Raw genomic sequence first — 20,899 nt, 5'->3', positions numbered from 1 at the left:
CACTTGGGGGTCACTCTGGCCAACAAGCTATTTACAGGAGACTGAAGATAGTGTTTTATTGGCCAAACATGAAAAACAGGTGTGTTTCAATGGGTATCTGAATGTGATGTTTGTCAGAGGATTAAGACTTAAAATGTCCATTCCACTGGACTTTTACAGCCTTTACCAATTCCTGACAAACCCTGGCAGGATATTGGAATGGATTTTGTAGAATGTTTACCTTCTTCTTTTCACAAGAACTCAGTTTTGGTGGTGGTGGATAGACTGACCAAATATGGTCAGGATGTAGCTGGGATGTTCTTGAAGGAAATATATAAACTACATGGGTTACCTAAGTCTATTGTGAGTGACAAAGACTCTATATTCACTAGCCATTTCTGGCAACATTTGATCCTTAGGCATTAGACTCAACATGACTACTTCCTACCACCCTCAATCAGAGAGGCTCAATAGGTGCCTAGAAACTTTCTTAAGTGCTATGGTGTTTGCTAATCCTAAGCCATGGGTGAAGTTGTTGCATTTGGATGAATGGTGGTACAACACCAATCACCATAGTACACTAAAAATCACTCCTTTTGAAGCATTATATGATTTTTCCCCACCCCATATTCCTATGGGTTCATTGGGTCATTCTATTCATACTCAAATGGGTGCATGCATTACTCATCATCAATAACTATTCATAATTAGAAGGAGAATCTACAGGGAGCACAATCGAAAATGAAATTCTATGCAGATAAATGCATATCTGAAAGGGTTTTGTCTGTAGGAGATATAGTGTATTTGAAACTCCAACCATACAGGCAGTTCTCAGTAGAAGTGTGCAGGAATCTAAAGTTAAGTGTGAAGTACTATGGACCCTATAAAATAGTGTAGAAGGTCGGGTTAGTGGCCTAACGTTTGTAGTTGTCGCCAAGATCGCAAATTCAGCTAGTCTTTCACGTATCTCAGTTGAAAATGCGCATTGGACCAACTATCGTTTCTCAGCAGCAGCCGCCATCTTGTGACATCAACGGTCATATATTGGTCGAACCATTGGCAATCTTGCAGTGCCGCATTGTGAGAGTGAATAATGCAGCATCGGCGAAGGTACTCGTTCAATGGGCTAACATGAGCTTGGAGGAGTCGACATGGAAGGATTGGAGTTATATTTGTAGTCGATTTCCCCAATCTGTTGCTGAGCATCAACCTTGAGGAAAAGGTCTGTTTAAAGTGTTAGGGATTGTTATGTTCGCGATTGAATTGGGAATTCACCTAAATTGGAAATTAGGGTTATCAATTAAAGAGACACGTGGATGCTTGAGAGGAGGGCGAGTATTTAATGAGAAGCTAATCAAACGTTGGAGATTAATTCGAGATGGACGGATGAGATTAATTTCAGCTTAACCGACTTTTAGCTAAATAAATATCCTTTTATTAGGAGAGAGGCAGTTATGACTTATACCGGTATTCTTCTTCCCCCAAATTTCTCTCTCGATCTCTTTCTCTATTCTTCCTTCTTTCTTCCAAATTTCTCTCATAATTTCTCTATCTCTTGTTAACGGGAATGTTGGCATATGGCCATGTGTGAAGTTTTGATGATTGACAAAGTAAAGACTTGGAACAAGTAAACCAGGCATGATGAAAGCTGATGAAGAAATGATAGTAATGCTCCAAGTAAGAAAACATAGTAAATAATCCAGGTCTAGATACACATGAACTCACAAAGTAATTGAATATCTTAGATAGTTGGTTGAGATGAAGCAGAGGTTCCAGATTGAACTGAAATGGCAAGCAGCACAGGATGGTTAGAACAAGTCTATAGAAATGTTCCATTGCACAAAGGATACAGACCAGAGAGAAAGTGAACTATCAACATACATGATCTATCACATAGACAGATGTTGAGCAAGGGAGATGCAATGATGAAAGAAGCACGGATAAAATGGAACTGGTCCAAATACATGGTCCATCATGGAGACAAATGCAGAGAAGGTAGAGCAAGAAGGAGATGAACACAGACTCAGTTCCAGAGTAGTTCAATAGAAGATAGAGATGAGTTGACCAGTTGCAGACACATAACTATACAAATATATGAAAAAGGTATGACAAAATGTTTCAGCCAATATCTTAGAAGCAGTTTAACGGCAGAGGCAGAATGGAAGAGATTGGTGTAATAGGTATATGAACATGTTCTAGCTCAACCATGCAGATATTCAAAGATGGACGAACCAGGTGGATGAACAGGTTCGTGAACATATTCCAAACAAATCCTGCAGCAACAAGGATTTGCAGAAGAATTATTGTACAGACTTAGCGGTCAAGTATGAAAGATTCTTTGCCATATTTTTTGTCGAGATTAGTAAGCCTTTTACAAGGAAAAGAAGCCGACTCAACAAGGCAAGAATCCAAGTACAACACAAAACCTTATTGCGTGTTATGGTCCAACAATGAAAGGTTTTGTTACCGACCTGCGGAGCTACAATTGTTATAAATACCCAGGTCTTACCAAGAAGAAGTTTGCACCCACAAAGAGAGAATTCAGAATATTGAGTGAGGAGAATATTTATCCAGCATATTCAAGAATCCAGGGTTGCGTCCCTAGTGCAAGAAGACAGATTGAAGGAACTGTTTTACTATATAATGTTCTCCAGTTCACAAGTCTAGATATCTTGTATTAGGTTGTTCTATCGAGTTGTATCTTTATCCGATTTCATAGAAGCAGAAAAGTAGATACAAATCATTGTAACTTCAAGTAGGAGTTTACTACTTGAAGATAACTTGCTAGTCAGAGTTTGGGTAGCAAGGCTGAGGTAGGAATTAGGTTGCAGAGTTTGTAACTTAATTTGCAGTTGGCTCACAGTTGTAGTGGAGTTTAGGGTATACCCTGCAGTTCTGTAGGTCGTAGTTTTTATCTCCCTTGTGAGTCGAGTGGTCTCCACGTAAAAATATTGTATCCTTTACCTTCCTGTTTGTTTTTATTCCACAAACACGTTCGTAGAACAATTTAGGTAACGTTTTTTGTCCATAGGCGAGAAGTAGGTATACATTGGGACAGACACCTGGGTCGTGCAAAGCTAATAAGGAACTCCATTGATCCAGTTGAAACTAGCTAAGGAGATATTAGTGTAGTTCATACAGTTCTATTACAATAATCCTTGTAATTGTTCAGATAAATTGAGCAATAAAACTTCTATTTATGTCATAATTTAATTCTTAATTCTTAAGTGCATTACACCTTAACATGTGATGGCCTTCTATTATTAGTGTCAATTCACATTCCAAGATCCACTTTCATGCACATTACACATAGATACTCTCTTTGTTGCATAGTTAACAAATAATATGGATATGTAAATGAATAACAGTGACAAGAAAGTCGTTCTAATTTGAACTTGTGATACCATAGTTTGAGTTATGACTTCTTGACTATCGGACAGTTCTCTTAAAATCTCCCATGTTAATGCTTTATCCGTTGATGTATTCTCTAGTCTTACAATTAGAACTCAATGTTGGGAAGAAACACGCAAATACTAAATTGTACGACAAGATAATAGCAGAAGAAATATCCAAGTCAAAACTTCCCACACTATTTGAACAAGAGGAGCAAACTAATTTCAAGCACAAACGGATATATAGGCAGCAACTGTACCAACAATAACATATCAAAGCAAGTAAAATAAATCAATTGCAAGAGACACCAAATTTACGTGGAAAAACCCCTTCAATGTGAAGAGGAAACAACCACGGGACCTCCGGCCCACAAAACTCTACTAATAATCAATAAGAGTTACAACAATGTTCTCCAAATGGCTACAACATCAACTTCAAACATGGAGCAACAATACATAAAAGATAGCACCAAACTAGTGAAGAAAATAGAGAAATCACCCCCAACAATGAGCTATTGTTCGTGTTGGAAAACTGGAGCTACAGACCACAAAATCCAATATCTACCCTTGAAATCCAATAACCGGATATTGAGAACCCCAGTTCAAATTTCAGCACGATCCAACGGTTAACGAATCGGTAAAACCAGCTTTAAGCGGACTGCTGCAGCTGATTTTGACTGGTGCAAAAATCAGCTTTCTCTCTCACATTTTTCTCTCTATATGGCTGCTATGAATTCACTCTTGTGTTCATGAAATAAGACCTAAGTTGGTCATATATATAATGGGCTTTAGGGCAAAGTGGGCTAGGTCCAAAAGTTTTATTTATCCACATAGGAAGGAAAAAAGCTCAAAAACCCAACAATCCTATTTCATTTATCCACATGGGGAGGGAAAAAGCCCAAAAACCCAACAATTCTCCCCCTCCCGACTATGTGGAGGAGACCGCCATCCAGGTGACCGTGGAGCACTTCAAACTTCCTTCTTGGAAAAGCTTTAGTCATCATGTCCGAACCATTATCATCAGTGTGAATCTTCTTAAGTCCAAGAAACTTAGTGTCACAACCTAACTAGGGGGCCATGACGGGTACCCGAAGCTGTCTACTGAGCATCGCTCATTATGCTACCTATCGTACTCAACCGGGATATATATATATATATGTAACATTTTCGACATCGAACCTGTCATAACAAAATTTTCTAATCTCCCAACATATGTATATATGCATAAGCCCTCATGACATCTACAACCCACATATAAGTATCTACGAGCCTCTAACTGAAATGCTGAGATCACAAAGATGGGACAGGACCCCGCCATGCCCCGAATATGTACGCAAAAGAATAAACTAATAGGTTGCACCTCCGAAGTAGTGGGGTGCTCTTGTTCAACTGCTGAGTCAGCTCCTAAGCGTCCGCCCCGTCTCCCTGACTACTTGTAGGCATGAACACAACGTCCAAAAAGAAAAGGACGTCACTACGAACAATGTACTGAGTATGTAAGGCATACATGGTAACATAATAAGGGAATGGAGAAAACATAAGAAGAAAAGGGTAACTGTAGCTGCTTGCCTCTGGAGGCGGAATCATGCATGCTCACTTTTTACCTTTATAACATATCACACATATATACATAAGATGTTTGAATCAATAACATCATTAGCCCGCGTCCGGGGTAACCATGTCAAGCCGCCCACTAGGGGTGTCATGTCTGGCCAAATAGGCACGGTGTTATCATAAGTCGCCCGCCTTAGCGGTGTCATGCCCGGCCATATATGCACGGTGTAATCTCATCATTATATACTTATCATAAAACATGCATAAGACCTCAAGTAAACACTATAACTCTATCGGAGTGATGTAAGGTCGGTAACCTCCGATTACATTATGGAACATCATGACTGTCATGTCTCACCTTGAAGGAACTATCGTTATAAGGTGAGGCTATCAACAATGAATATCATCAAGGAGTCATGTCAAGATCATTAGCGTCATAATAGCATCATATCATTATCATGGAACATATCTCATCTCTATCTCATAGGAAACTTTTAATACTCTTTAGCTTTCATCTTCTGGAATGTAAGAAGGTCATGGGATTTACCGGAAAGAAATCACAATATATAAGAGTCATGCCTTTGAAAGAAGGGCTAGCTTTACATACCGTTATATCTTTTTAACTCTATTGCCTACTTGCTTGCCTTTCGAGCTCGCGATTCTACCTTCAAGAGAATTTGTACTAAGATTAGACAATCGGATACATACTTAAGCTTAAGCTAAAGCAACTAAGGGCTAATGAAGGTTTGGCGACATTTCCTTTGTTTCAACAACTTTCTCCATAATATAAGACAACTCCCGAATATTAATAAGGACATCCATAATAACATAATTAATATATTCTTCAAGTTAGACATTATTCAATTCTTACATTGCCCTTCCAATGTCACCCATAACCATAACTATGACATAACACCCTATTCATTCTCATATAATACTCCTTTAACATCATTTTTATTATTCCCCACAAGATTGTACTCATAACATGTCAAGAACTATAATTCAAGTCAAGTCATTATTCAAGAATATCACCATTTCCATATTTGCACCATATATTCTTCTTCCTTCCATAATCCAAGTCTTTCAACCACTCAATACTTCTAATAACATGAATTGAACATAAAACTTACCTTTGATGATGTAGGAATGGACTTTGGATGTAATTACTTCACTTGGAGAAAACCCCACTTCAACACCAAAGAGGTTCTTGGTTTCCACAAACCCTTGCACTTGATTCTACAAATTCTTGGTGTTTACTCCTTAATTTCCCTTGGATATATGATGATGTGATGAGAGAATTTTTCTAGAACCTTCAAGACTTAGAGAGAGATCGAAATCTGAAAATTTGGAACAAAACTCGTCTATTTATAGCTGAAACTGGAAAGTTCCAGAGAAGCGATTCGACGAGCGGGTCGATGGTCCGTGGACTTGCTCCGTCGACTTGCTTCTGCAGATCAGAAGTTTCAGAGTCATATTGACAGCTGCGATCGACGGCCCGTCGACGTGTCGACGGTCCATCGACGTATCTCGTCGATCTGCTTCTGCAGATCAGGATTTTCAGAACATAGTGATGGTGCATATTGATGGCCCATCGACATGATCGATGGTCCATCGATAATGTCTGATGTCTGCAGACTTCCCTTAATCTGCTCCGTAGGCGTCGGTTCAATCCGTTCAACTTCTAATCCTGTAATATACCTGGAATACCTGCTAGTACCTCTATACACGGGGTAAAATACTTAGCATCTCAATATTCGAGTACAAATCTCCATTCAAGGCATATTCAACTAGGGAGCCATAAGTTTTTCCTACAATGAAATCGAGAGGTGTAACGTTCTCCCCCCCTTAAGAACATTCGTCCCCGAATGTTAATTTCTCGGGGGTTCTACAAAATTTTCGCCAAAGTTTCCCCTGTAATATGGCACTACCATCCTGTCACAACAACCCATAATAACATTGCCTCACAGGGCTACAACATAATGGCAAGAAAATATGGCCACACACGACCAAAAGCATAAAAAAGAAAGTATTTCATACCTTATACCAATGGCGTCTCATATTGAACCTCTTCTGGGGGAGGAAATAAATGCGGATATTTGGACTTCATATCTTCTTCCACTTCCCAAGTCATTTCCTCTCGGTTATTGTTTCTCCACAAAACCTTAACTGAGGCTACCTCTTTATTTCTAAGCTTCCGTACTTGCCTATCTAATATGGCTATAGGCACATCTTCATAAGCCAACTTCTTTGTAACTTAAATATCATTCACTGGCACAATTCTAGCTGGATCTCCAACACATTTGCGGAGCATTGACACATGAAAAACTGGATGGACCGATTCAAGCGCTGAAGGTAAATCTAGTTCATAAGCCACATAGTCCACCTTGTGTATAATCTTATAAGATCCAACATGACGAGGACTCAATTTTACCTTCTTGCCAAATCTCATCACGCCTTTCATCGGTGATACCTTCAGGAATACCCAATCATCAACTTGGAATTCTAAGTCTCGCCGACGGTTGTCCGCATAAGATTTCTGGCGACTTTGGGCTGTCAACAATCGATCTCGAATAACCTTGATCTTTTCCACCTCTTGTTGGATCAACTCCGGACCTATTAGTTGTACCTCTCATATTTCAAACCACCCAATTGGCGATCTACACTTCCTTCCATATAGAGCTTCATATGGAGCCATCTGGATGCTAGAATGATAACTGTTATTATAGGAAAATTCAATAAGTGGCAAATGATCCTCCCAATTGCCTCCGAAATCCAGTACACATGCCCGCAACATATCTTCTAAGGTCTAAATAGTGCGTGCCGCTTGTCCATCAGTTTGTGGAATGCCGTGCTGAGCCTCACTTTAGTTCCCAAACCTTCTTGAAAGGACTTCCAGAATTTAGCAGTAAATTGTGCTCCTCTGTCCGTGATAATAGACACTGGGACACCATGAAGTCGCATTATCTCCTTAAGATACAACCTTGCATAATCTTCTACTGAATATGTAGTTTTGACCGGAAGAAAATGGGCTGATTTTGTAAGTCTGTCCACAATTACCCATATGGAATCATGCTTATGTCGAGAACGAGGAAACCCTACAATAAAATCCATGTTGATTACTTCCCATTTCCAAGTTGGAATCTCCATAGCTTGCAACAATCCTCTTGGCTTCTGATGCTCAATTTTCACTTGTTGGTAATTGGGACACTGGGTCACAAATTCTGCTATGTCTTTCTTCATTCCATCCCACCAATACATTAACTTAAGATCGTGACATATTTTTGTCGCCCCTGGATGAATAGAGTAACGGGAGTAATGAGCTTCTTCCAAAGTCTGACGACGCAGTCCCGCCACATCTGGCACACACAGTCTGCCTCGATACTTGAGAACTCCATCTGCAGAAATCTCAAATGGTGACTTTTCTTTCTGAGAAAGTGTATCTCGATAGTAACTCAATCAGGGATCTTCACATTGGCGCCTTCTCACTTCCATATCCAAGAATGAAATAGACGGATTATGAACAACAACTCCTGCATTGCCCGAGTGTATCAAGCGGACTCCTAGGCTAGCTAACTGGTGGAGTTCACGGACTAGTTCTTTCTTTTCCGGCTGAACATCACATAGACTGCCCATGGATTTACGGCTAAGAGCGTTGGCCACCACATTTGCTTTTCTCGAATGGTATAGTATCCTTACATCATAGTCTTTCAATAACTCCAACCATCGCCTCTGCCGAAAATTCAACTCCTTATGCTTGAAAATGTACTGGAGGCTCTTATGATCTGTATAAATATCAACGTGAACGCCATACAAATAATGTCTCCATATTTTCAAAGCATGAATAACCGCCGCTAATTCCAGATCGTGAGTCGGGTAGTTCTTCTCATGTTTCCTCAACTGCCTGGAAGCATAGGCGATGACCTTACCATGCTGCATCAATACACATGCCAATCCAACACCGGAGGTATCACAATAAACAACATAGCCTTCTGACCCTTCTGGAAGTGTCAGGACTGGGGCCGAAGTCAATCTATCCTTCAATTCCTGAAAACTGCGTTCGCAGGCATCGGTCCACTAAAATTTTGCTGACTTCTGAGTTAGCTTCGTTAATGGTGCTGAAATAGAAGAAAATCCTTCCACAAATATTTTATAATATCTTGCTAATCCTAAGAAGCTACGGACTTCTGTTGGCATTGTAGGCCTTGGCCAAGTCTTCACAGCCTCAATTTTCTGAGTATCAACTCGAATACCGTTAGCTGAAATGATATGGCCCAGAAAAGTTACCGAATTAAGCTAGAATTAGCATTTCGAAAATTTAGCATACAATTCACGAGCCCGAAGAATTCCAAGAACAATACGTAGGTGATCTGCATGCTCTGTTTCTGACCGAGAATACACCAAAATGTCATCGATGAACATGATCACAAATAGATCTAGAAAGGGCCTGAATACATTATTCATCAAATTCATAAACACTGCCGGGGCATTAGTTAACTTAACGACGTCACCCGAAATTTATAATGGCCATATCTAGTTCTGAAAGCCGGTTTCGGAATATCTTCTTCTCTAACTCTCACTTGATGATACCCCGATCTTAGATCAATCTTTGAAAACCACTTGGCACCTTGCAATTGATCAAACAAATTGTCGATTCTTGAAAGTGGATATTTATTCTTGATCGTCACCTTGTTCAACTGCCTATAGTCAATACACATTTGTAGAGAACTATCTTTCTTCCTTACGAATAAGACAGGTGCTCCTCATGGCGATGAACTAGGCCTAATAAATCCCTTCTCGAGCAAATCTTTAAGTTGTGCCTTTAGCTCTTTCAATTCTGCAGGAGCCATTCTGTAAGGAGGTATAGATATAGGTTCGATATCCGACAATACATCGATAGTAAAATTACTTTCTCATTCCGGTGGAAGGCCTGGAAATTCATCTGGAAATACATCCGGGAACTCATTTACTACTGGGACAGATTGAAGAGTTGGTGGCCTTGCTTCGATGTCATGAACCTAGACTAGATGATAAATATAGCCTTTTGCAATCATCTTTCTTGCTTTGAGGTAGGAAATGAACCTACCCTTTGGAGACGCTATATTGCCCTTTCATTCAAGCATTGGTTCGCCCGGGAATTGGAACCGAACTATTTTGGTTCTACAATCCACATTGGCATAACAGGAAGCTAACCAATCCATGTCCATAATAACATTGAAATCTAACATTTCCAGCTCAACCAAATCAACTCTAGTTTGACGATCACATACCACAATCACACAATTTTTATACACTTGTCTAGCTATTACTGGGTCACCAACAGGAGTAGATACCTCAAAAGGCTTTATTGGCTCGGGTTTCACCCCAATACGATCAGTAATATACGGAGTGATATAAGACAACGTGAAACCCGGATCAATCAATGCATAAACATCATGAAAGAATATAGTCAATATACCTGTAACCACATCTGGGGAGGACTCAAGATCCTGGCGTCCGGCTAGAGCATAGATGGGTGCCACTTGAACTGGACGCTCCCTCTTTGCCCCTACCGCAGCCTGCTAGAGTCTGGGAAGTCTGCCCTACCAGGCGTACGGACGAGAAAGAACCAGCTGCTGATCCTATGGGCTGAACCCCACTCCTACCATGCCTCGAAGGACAATCACGCATCACGTGCCCAGTCTGTCCACAAACATAACAAACATCTGAACCTTGGCAGCACGGGCCCGAATGTAACTTTCTGCACTGACTACATCGTGAAACCGGTGGTCTCCTCTGGCTAGGATCACCTCCAAACTGGGGACCTGAGACCCTCAAACTTTGACCCGGACCAGAATAAATGGGGCGATCAAATCTCCTGCCCGCGAATTGAGGAGGTGCACTAGTTGCGGACTGGCCCGAATATCTGGAATATGACTACCTCTGACCCCCTATATACTCGCTACTAGCACCAACAGACCTGTCCCTCTTACTCTGCCCTCTATCAACATCGCGCTCACTCCTCTGCGGCTGTTGCTGCTCTTCTAGATTTTGAGCGTGGGCCTGAATACGGGAGATGTCCATCCCCCCCTGTAGTGAAGCTGTAAAGCAATCTTTGAACAAATGTGGCCCTAAGCCACTCACAAATCTATGTACTCTGTCTCCCATATCGACTACCATAGTGGGAGCATACCGGGACAATGAATTGAAATGGAGATTATATTCCCGAGCACTCATATTCCCTTGCTTTAAATTCAGAAACCTGTCAGCTCGGGCCCTTCGAACCTCGGGTGGCAAATAATGATGAAGAAAGGCATTTACAAATTCCCGCCAAACCGGGGGAGGTGCATTTTCCTTCCTTGAAGCTACCCAATTATTATACCATAGAAAAGTGACATCCCACAATCTATAAGACTCTAACTCCACTGACTCAGTATCGGAAGCATGTATAATCCTCAGCGTCCTCAACATCTCATCTACAAAACCTTGCGGGTCTTAATCCGGCTTTGACCCGAAAAATTCCGACGAGTTCAAACTCATAAAATCACGGGCTCTAGCATAAGTAGCTCTGTCACCCAGACTTGCACTCTGTCGCTGAGCCTGGGTGGCAACTAGCTGTGTCAACAACTTAATGGCCTCGGTCATTTGTTGACCCGAAGCACCCGGTGGAGGGACTGGAGGGACTGGAGCTGGAGCTGGAGCCCCTTCATGCTCCTCCGAAACAGGTGAAGTGTCAGAGGTGTGAGATGGAGCCTCATTATAGGACTCACCCTCCTCTACATGTACCGGTGACTCCTGTTCAACCCGCCTTCCTGCCGCAGTCTTGCCTTTCTGGGCGGCTGTTGCTTTTCTCTTTGCCGGCATTGCTGAAATCATAACGCACAATTAGGGAAAGGAAATCTTATACCATAGCTCTATCGCACGATCTATGGAGAAGAAGAACAGTCACTATTCCTAAATGCCCGCAGCTACTTGTTTATAAGTGTGGCACGCTTCACACCCATAAGCAAGACTCTACTGGACACGGCTCTTAGACATACCCTAGGACAGAACTGCTCTGATACCACTTTGTCATGACCCAACTAGGGGGCCATGATGGGTACCCGAAGATGGCTACCGAGCATCACTCATTATGTTACCTATCGTACTCAATCGGGATATATATATATATAACATTTTCGACATCGAACCTGTCATAACAAAATTTTTGAATCTCGCAACATATGTATATATGCATAAGCCCACGAGGATACCAAGATGATGTACAACATATAAAATGAAACGGTCTCATGACATCTACAACCCACATATAAGTGTCTACGAACCTCTAACTGAAATGCTGAGATCATAAAGACGGGACAGGACCCCGCCATGCCCTAAATATGTACGCAAAAGAATAAACTAATAGGCTGCACCTCCGAAGTAGTGGGGTGCTCCTGTTCAACTGGTGAGTCAGCTCCTAAGCGTCTGCACCGTCTCCCTGACTACCTGATGAAAGATGAAGAATATCAAGAAATTCAAGAAAATCAAGAAACACAAGACTGAAATTCAAGAAAAGAGAAAAGTCCAAGAAGCTCAAGTTTGAAGATTATTTCCCATTCTTGTTTCTTGAGTCCTTTTCTAAATAGGTTTCTTATTTCTTGATTTATAATATAGTAGGATTAAATTTCCTATCATTAGTAGGACCTTTATCCTAGTTCTAGTAGGATTTTGGTTTTCTTTATTCTTTTCCTTATAGAATAGGGATTTTACTTTCCTTGTTTTTAGCTATTTCCTTTCTAGAGTAGAATAGGGATTTGTAGTCATCAAAGAAGAGACCCTAGGCCTATATAAAGGGTTCTTATTCTTTGTTAAACACTATTCACGTTTTTAGCATAAACCTAAATTTTGCAATAGAGTTATTCTCTCTATTTCTTGTTCTTTATCCTTGTTTTTGGTTCCAAGCAAGGTGGTGATAGTCTTTACCTTGTTTTCAGTTGCGTGTGGTGTTTTGTTTATCACGTTAATTGATTTCAAGTGGTGACTTAGGAATTTTATTTGTTCTTGATCATTCAAGAACGCGTTTCTTGATTAAAATTCGTTCTAGTTCATACCCAGAACCCTGATTTTCTTTCCATCATTCCGCCTTCAATACTTACTTGATTTAAACGATTCAATAGTTATTTTTATAGTTGAAATCGTCCTTTCTCATAGTTTTTGAATCACTTTAATCCGATGACTACAACTTGAGATACATCCGTTTCTTGAATCTGCCCATCAAACCGCTTCAAAAACAAGATCCTGGTCGATTGGTTCTTTGTTAACTCGAAGAATTACATCACTACCTGTGGGCATGAACACAGCGTCCAAAAAGAAAAGGTTGTCAATACGACAATATATTGAGTATGTAAGGCATACATGATAACATAATAAGGGAATGCACAAAACATAAGAAGAAAAGGGTAACTGTAGCTGCTTGCCTCTGGAGGCGGAATCATGCATGCTTACTTTTTACCTTTATAACATATCACACATACATACACAAGCTGTCTGAATCAATAACATCATTAGCCCACGTCCGGGCCTCCCACGTCCAGGGGTAACCATGTCAAGCTGCCCACTAGTGGTGTCATGTCCGGCCAAATAGGCATGGTGTTATCATAAACCGCCTACCGTAGCGGTGTCATGCCCGGCCATATAGGCACGATGTAATCTCATCATTATATACTTATCATAAAATATGCATAAGAGCTCAAGTAAACACTGTAACTCTATCAGAGTGACGTAAGGTCGGTAACCTTCGATTACATTATGGAACATCATGACCGTCATGTCTCACCTTGAAGGAACTAGCATTATAAGGTGAGGCTATCAACAATGAATAGCATCAAGGAGTCATGTCAGGATCATTAGCGTCATAATAGCATCATATCATTATCATGGAACATATCTCATCTCTATCTCATAGGAAACTTTTAATACTCTTTAGCTTTCATCTTCTGGAATGTAAGAAGGTCATGGGATTTACCGGAAAGAAATCACAATATATAAGAGTCATGCCTTTGAAAGAAGGGCTAGCCTTACATACCTTTATATCTTTTTAACTCTATAGCCTACTTGCTTGCCTTTCGAGCTCGCGATTCTACCTTCAAGAGAATTTGTACTAAGATTAGACAATCGGATACATACTTAAGCTTAAGCTAAAGCAACTAAGGGCTATTGATGGTTTGGCAACATTTCCTTTGTTTCAATAACTTCCTCCATAATATAAGACAACTCCCGAATATCAATAAGGATCCATAATAACATAATTAATAGATTCTTCAAGTTAGACATTATCCAATTCTTACATTGCCCTTCCAATGTCACCCCATAACCATAACTATGACATAACACCCTATTCATTCTAATATAATACTCCTTTAACATCATTTGTATTATTCCCCACAAGATTGTACTCATAACATGTCAAGAACTATAATTCAAGTCAAGTCATTATTCAAGAATATCACCATTTCCATATTTGCACCCTATATTCTTCTTCCTTCCATAATCCAAGTCTTTCAACCACTCAATACTTCTAATAACATGAATTGAACATAAAACTTACCTTTGATGATGTAGGAATGGACTTTGGATGTAATTACTTCACTTGGAGAAAACCCCACTTCAACACCAAAGAGGTTCTTGGTTTCCACAAACCTTTGCACTTGATTCTAGTAATTCTTGGTGTTTACTCCTTGATTTCCCTTGGATATATGATGATGTGATGAGAGAATTTTTCTAGAACCTTCAAGACTTAGAGAGAGACTGAAATCTGAAAAGTTGGAACAAAACTCATTTATTTATAGCTGAAACTGGAAAGTTCCAGAGAAGAGATTCGACAAGCGGGTCGACGGTCACGTCAACGTGTCGTCGGTCAGTCGACTTGCTCCGTCGACCTGCTTCTGTAGATCAGAAGTTGCAGAGTCATATTGACGGCTGCGATCGACGGCCCGTCGGCGTGTCGACGGTCCATCGACGTATCTCGTCGATCTGCTTCTGCAGATCAGGATTTTCAGAACATAGTGACGGTGCATTTTGACAGCCCATCAACATGTTCGACGGTCCGTCAATAATGTATGATGTCTGCAGACTTCCCTGAATCTGTTCTGCATGCGTCGGTTCAATCCGTTCAATTTCTAATCCTGTAATATACCTGGAATACCTACTAGTACCTCCATACACGGGGAAAATACTTAGCATCTCTATATTTGAGTACAAATCTCCATTCAAGGCATACTCAACTAGGGAGCCATAAATTTTTCCTACAATGAAATCGAGAGGTGTAACACTTAGAATCCAACATATCTCCAATCCAATGGTATCTCACATTAATATGTTTCGACCCACCATAAAATTTAGAGTTCTTGCCAAGATGAATAGTACTTTGACTGTCACAATAAAGCTCATACCTCTCTTGAGCAAAGTCAAGTTCCTCCATAAATCTTTTCAACCAGAGTAACGCTTTACAAGCTTCAATGGTAGCAATAAGCTCAGCTTCTGTAGTAGATAGAGCAACACATTTTTGCAACCCAGATTGCCAAGATACAACTCCTCCTGCAAACATAACCAAGTATCCTGAAGCAGATTGGGAGTATCAACATTATCGGCCATATCTGAATCAGTGTAACCACAAAGAATAGGCTTCCCTATCCCAAAACACAAACTCAGACTAGAAGTGCCACAAAGATATCTCATAATCATTCCAATGATTTCTTCTTAGATTAGAAAGAAAACGACTAACAATACCAACAGCATGTGCAATATCTGGTCTTGTACAAATCATTGCATACATCAAACTGCCAATAGTTGAAGCATAAGGAACTTTCTTCATATCTTCCTTCTCATTATCACTGGAAGGACATTGTTTCGTGCCCAATTTGAAGTGCATAGCTAAAGGTGTACTGGCAACCTTAGCTCTATCCATGTTGACGCTGCGAAATACTTTCTGAATGTACTTCTCCTGCGATAACCACAACTTCTTGGCCTTTCTGTCACGAACAATCTGCATGCCAAGAATCTGCCTTGATGGTCCTAAGTCTTTCATAGAAAAAAACTTATTCAACTCTTGCTTCAAATTCTGAATTCTGCAAGCATTATGATCAGCAACAAGCATGTCATCAATATAAAGCAATAGAATGGTAAAGTCACCATCAGAGGATTTTTGCACAAAAACACAATGATCTAAAGAAGTCTTCTTGAAGCTCTATTGACTTATAAAAGAACCAAACTTTCTGTACCACTACCTGGGAGCTTGTTTCAAACCGTACAAGCTCTTCTTCAATTTGCAAACATAATTCTCTTTACCCTTGAACTCAAAACCTTCTGGCTGCTCCATATAAATTTCTTCATCTAAGTCACCATGTAGAAAACCAGTTTTAACATCCATTTGCTCAACCTCTAAATCTAGACTTACAACCAAGCCCAGAATAACCCGAATGTATGAAATCTTCACAACTGGAGAAATTATTTCATCAAAATCAAATCCCTTTTTCTGATTAAAGCCCTGACAACTAATCTAGCCTTGTACCATGGAACTGGGTTACTATCTTCAAGTTTCACCCTAAAAACCCAACTGTTCGTCAAAGCTTTTGTCTCTAGCAAGCTTAACCAGATCAAATGTATGATTATCATGCAGGGATTTAATCTCATCTTGCACAGCATCAAATCACCTTTCTTTTTCTTCACTATCCATGGCCTCATCAAAAATTTCAGGTTCTCCCCCGTCAGTCAAGAGTTCAAACTCATTGGGAGAGAATAATGAGATGAAGGTACGTTTTCTCTAATAGATCTTCTAAGAGAACTCTCTAGAGCATCAATAGCATCTGGTTGCTGGCCAACCACATCATCTTCCACTGGAGCATCAGCAACATCATGCTGGTCATTCTAAACATGATCATTATCTTTATTATCAACTTGATCTTCATTATTTTGAAGATTTTCTTCAGGTGCTATAGTCACAGGAACTGGATCAACATCAACTAAGCTCTCATTGCTCTGAGAATCAACCTTTTCATCTTTGTCAAAGTCTTCAATTGTTTGGTCTTCAAAGAACATAACATCACGACTTCTAACAAGTTTCTTCTCAATTGGATTATAGAAACGATAGCCAAATTCATCTTGACCATAACCAATGAAGTTACACGGCCTAGTTTGAACTTCCAGCTTTGACCTCTCATCCTTAGGAACATGCACAAAAGCCTTTCACCTGAAGAGTCTCAGATGAGCATAAGAGATATCTTTACGAAACCAAACTTTGTGAGTGACATCACTATCCAAAGCAACAGTAGGAAATAAATTTATAACATAAGAAACAATATTAAGTGCTTCTGCCCAAAATGAATCTGGCAACTTAGCATCTAAAAGCAAACATCTAACCCTCTCAACTAGAGTTCTGTTTATCCTCTCTGCTAAACCGTTTAACTGAGGAGTTTGTGGAGGAGTTTTCTAATGCCGAATACCTTGTTGTCTGCAATAATTATCAAAAGAACCAATGTATTCACCACCATTGTCTGAGCGGGTGCATTTTAGTTTCTTCCCTGTCTATCTCTCAATCAAGGCCTGAAAAGTTTTGAACACATCAAGTACTTGATCCTTGGACTTTGAAGGAAATACCCAAATTTTGTGAGAATGATCACCAATAAAAGTAACAAAGTAAAGTGCACTACCACGAGACCTTACTTTAAAAACCACACAAATTAGAATGTACCAACTCCAGCAAATCAAGCTTTCTTGAAGGCGAATGACTCTGAAAAGAAACTCTTTTGTGCTTTCCCTGCTACGCAATGAATACATCTCTTTAACTTTGCTTGTTTTACTCCAGAAAGCAAACTCTTCTTAGCCAAATTATCAATCCCCTTCTCGCTCATATGATTGAGACTTCTATGACATAACTCTGATGAAGTATCATTCTCCACCAATTTTACTGAGTCACTATAAATAGAGCCCTAAACTAAGTACAAGTCAAATCTGGAGCATGCTTGACATTGTTAAGAACCAACCTCGAACAATTCTTACTTTTCAAGCAAACTGTGCCAATTCCAAATACCTCAACCTCACTATCATTGCCCATTCGTAACATTCCAAAATTACCTGGAGTATGAGAAGAAAATTATTCCTTCTTTGGTGTGACATGAGAAGTGGCACTTGAATCCACAAACCAAGTAGACTCATCACAAACAAGATTGATATCATTTTTACCACAAGCAACAAGAAAATCATTTTCAGCAACAACATTAACACGATTTTCATTATCGACATCTTTGTTTTGCTTTTTCTGGTCGCTTAAACTTGTAGCAATGTTTCTTGATGTGCTATTTCAAGTGATAATAGACACATGTAATATCTTGTAACTGGAGGATCTTGACTTGCTTTTACTTTTTCCTCTGTCATTTTGACCTCTGAAGTTTCTTCTCCCCCTATCTTCAGTAACCAAAACATCAGAGTGTGAAGCTGAAGAAAATGAAGCTTGAGATCTTGTTCTTATATCTTCATTCAAAACACCACTCTTAGCATATTCCATAGTTACACCATCATTGGGAGGAAAATAGTCAAAGAAACTCGAAGAGTTTCCCAAGAGTCTGGCAAAGTATTAAGAAGCCAAAGTCCCTGTATTTCTTCATTAAACTTGACACCCTTTCCAAACAGTTGATCAAGGACACCCTGAAAATTATTTATATGATCATAAATAGGACTGCCCTCTTTGTATATGATATTCATCAATTGTTTCAGCAGGAACAATTTGTTATTGCCAGTCTTCGAAGCATACAGTGTCTCGAGTTTTTCCCATAAGATTTTAGCATGTGTCTCATTCATAACATGATTTCGAACATTATCTTCAACCCATTGCCTAATATAGCCACAAACCTATAAGTGCTCAAATTCCCAGTCCTCCTCATTCATAGACTCGAGTTTCTTAGAAGCGAGCACAGGTAAACGCATTTTCTTGACAAATAGAAGATCTTTCATCTTGCTTTTCCAAATATGGTAATTACTGCCATTCAAACAAACCATCATGCTCATATTTGCCTCCATCATTCAAATAGACAATCAACACAACCAAATATAACCACACGCTCTGATACCACTTTGTTGAGAAGAAAAAAACAAATACCAAATTACACGACAAGGTAATAGCAGAAGAAATATCCAAATCAAAATTTTCCACACTATTTGAACAAGAGGAGTAAACTAATTTCAAGCACAAACGGATATATAGGCAGCAACTGTACCAACAATAAAATACTAAAGCAAGTAAAATAAATCAATTGCAAGAGACACCATATTTACGTGAAAAAACCCCCTTCAATGTGAAGAGGAAACAACCATGGGACCTCCGGCCCACAAAAGCTCCACTAATAATCAACAAGAGTTACTATCATGTTCTCCAAATGGCTACAACATCAATGCCAAACACGGAGCAACAATGCATAAAACATAGCACCAAAACTAGTGAAGAAAAGAGAGAAATCACCCCCCAAAACTAGCTACTCTTCGTGCTCGAAAACTGGAGCTACATACCACAAAATCCAATCTCTACAGTTGAAATCCAAGAACCGGATGTTGAGAACCCCCAGTTCAAATTTCAGCACGATCCAATGGTTAACGAATCGAGTAACGCAGTTTTAAGCGGACTGTTGTAGCTGATTTTCACTGGTGCGAAAATCAGCTTTCTCTCTCACATTTTTCTCTCTATATGGCTGCTATGAATTCACTCTTGTGTTCATGAAATAAGACCTAAGTTGGTCATATATATAGTGGGATTTAGGGCAAAGTGGGCTAGGTCCAAAAGGTGTTTTATTTATCCACATAGGAAGGGAAAAAGTCCAAAAACCCAACGCTCAACCCTAGTATCGACATAACTATTGGGTCTGAGAAAATGTTACTTGAAATTTGGTTAATGAATTTTTAGAGTATATTTATTTCGTATAAACTAATACTCCCTCAGGATAAAAAAGAGTGTTCACTTAGCCATTTGCACACCCCTTATGAAAATACTAACTCCTACGCAAAATAAGTAATTTGACTAAATTATCCCTAATTAAATAGGTATTGAGATCTGATCACTTAACACTTGATAAGGGCAATGAGTAAGGTTAATTGTTTTATGGATTTGATAAGTAGACACTCTTTTTGAACAAAAAAAGAAGAAGATAATTGGACGCTCATTTTGATCGGGAGGGAGTATATAATTTTTTGCATAAATTATGCGGGTATTAGTTTGGTAGAGAACAAAAAGATAGAAATCAAATTATGTGTATCAACAATTCAAGTTTTATATAGAAATCATCTATCTAAAAGGGAAAAAAAGCAGGAAAATGATTGTTGGACAGAAATCTTGTGGGCAGAACGAGGTCATTTAAGTCATTTCACATGGGCTGTAACATTTTCTTCCCAGTTATGCCCTTACACTAAAGTGGGGTGTTAACCAGGAAGGTTATAACGGCGCTATAACACTATCTTCCTTTCTAACTCCCTCTTTTCTCTCTCCATCTAATAATTATCTCCCCTTCTCAATGTCTTGAAAAAATAAATACTCAGCCCGCCTCTCCTTTCTCCAATGGTGTAAAACAAACCTCTGTATATTTAACTACCCTATATATATATATAGTAACCCTAGTATATTATTAAACCCTATTTTGTTTGGATCTCATTTTCCGCAATCTTTTTCTTCTTCTGTACCTTCATTATTTTATGAAAAATGGCTAAGTTTTATGTTGTATTTCGTGGTAGGGTACCTGGTATATACAGGACATGGACCGAGTGTGAATCAATGGTTAAAGGGTTTAGTGGAACCATCACAAGTCGTACAGGACGTATGAGGAAGCCCTTGAAGCTTACAACGATTATTTAGGAATTAATAAAAGTCAAGAGAATGTTGTTGTAGTTGAAGAGAAGGTGGCCAAATTTGATGTTGTTGAAAATGTTGAAGCTGCTTCAATCCATATTTTACAGGCTTTTTTAGCTGGAATAGTTGT

General features: G+C 39.5%; 1 protein-coding gene across 1 annotated transcript in view; it reads left to right on the top strand.

The window, feature by feature from the left end:
* LOC132619260 (uncharacterized) overlaps positions 1-20,899 on the top strand; it is a 25,822-nt gene extending 4,923 nt beyond the window's left edge. The window contains exon 3 of the mRNA XM_060334199.1: positions 20,655-20,899. Within this exon, the coding sequence (XP_060190182.1) occupies positions 20,655-20,775 (121 nt within the window). The 3' untranslated portion in view covers positions 20,776-20,899. The remainder of the gene's footprint in view (positions 1-20,654) is intronic.

Source organism: Lycium barbarum, chromosome 11, assembly GCF_019175385.1.
Source record: "Lycium barbarum isolate Lr01 chromosome 11, ASM1917538v2, whole genome shotgun sequence".
Lineage (NCBI taxonomy): Eukaryota > Viridiplantae > Streptophyta > Magnoliopsida > Solanales > Solanaceae > Lycium > Lycium barbarum.
The sequence above is the reverse complement of the archived record's forward strand: the minus strand, read 5'-3'. Positions and strand labels throughout refer to the sequence as shown.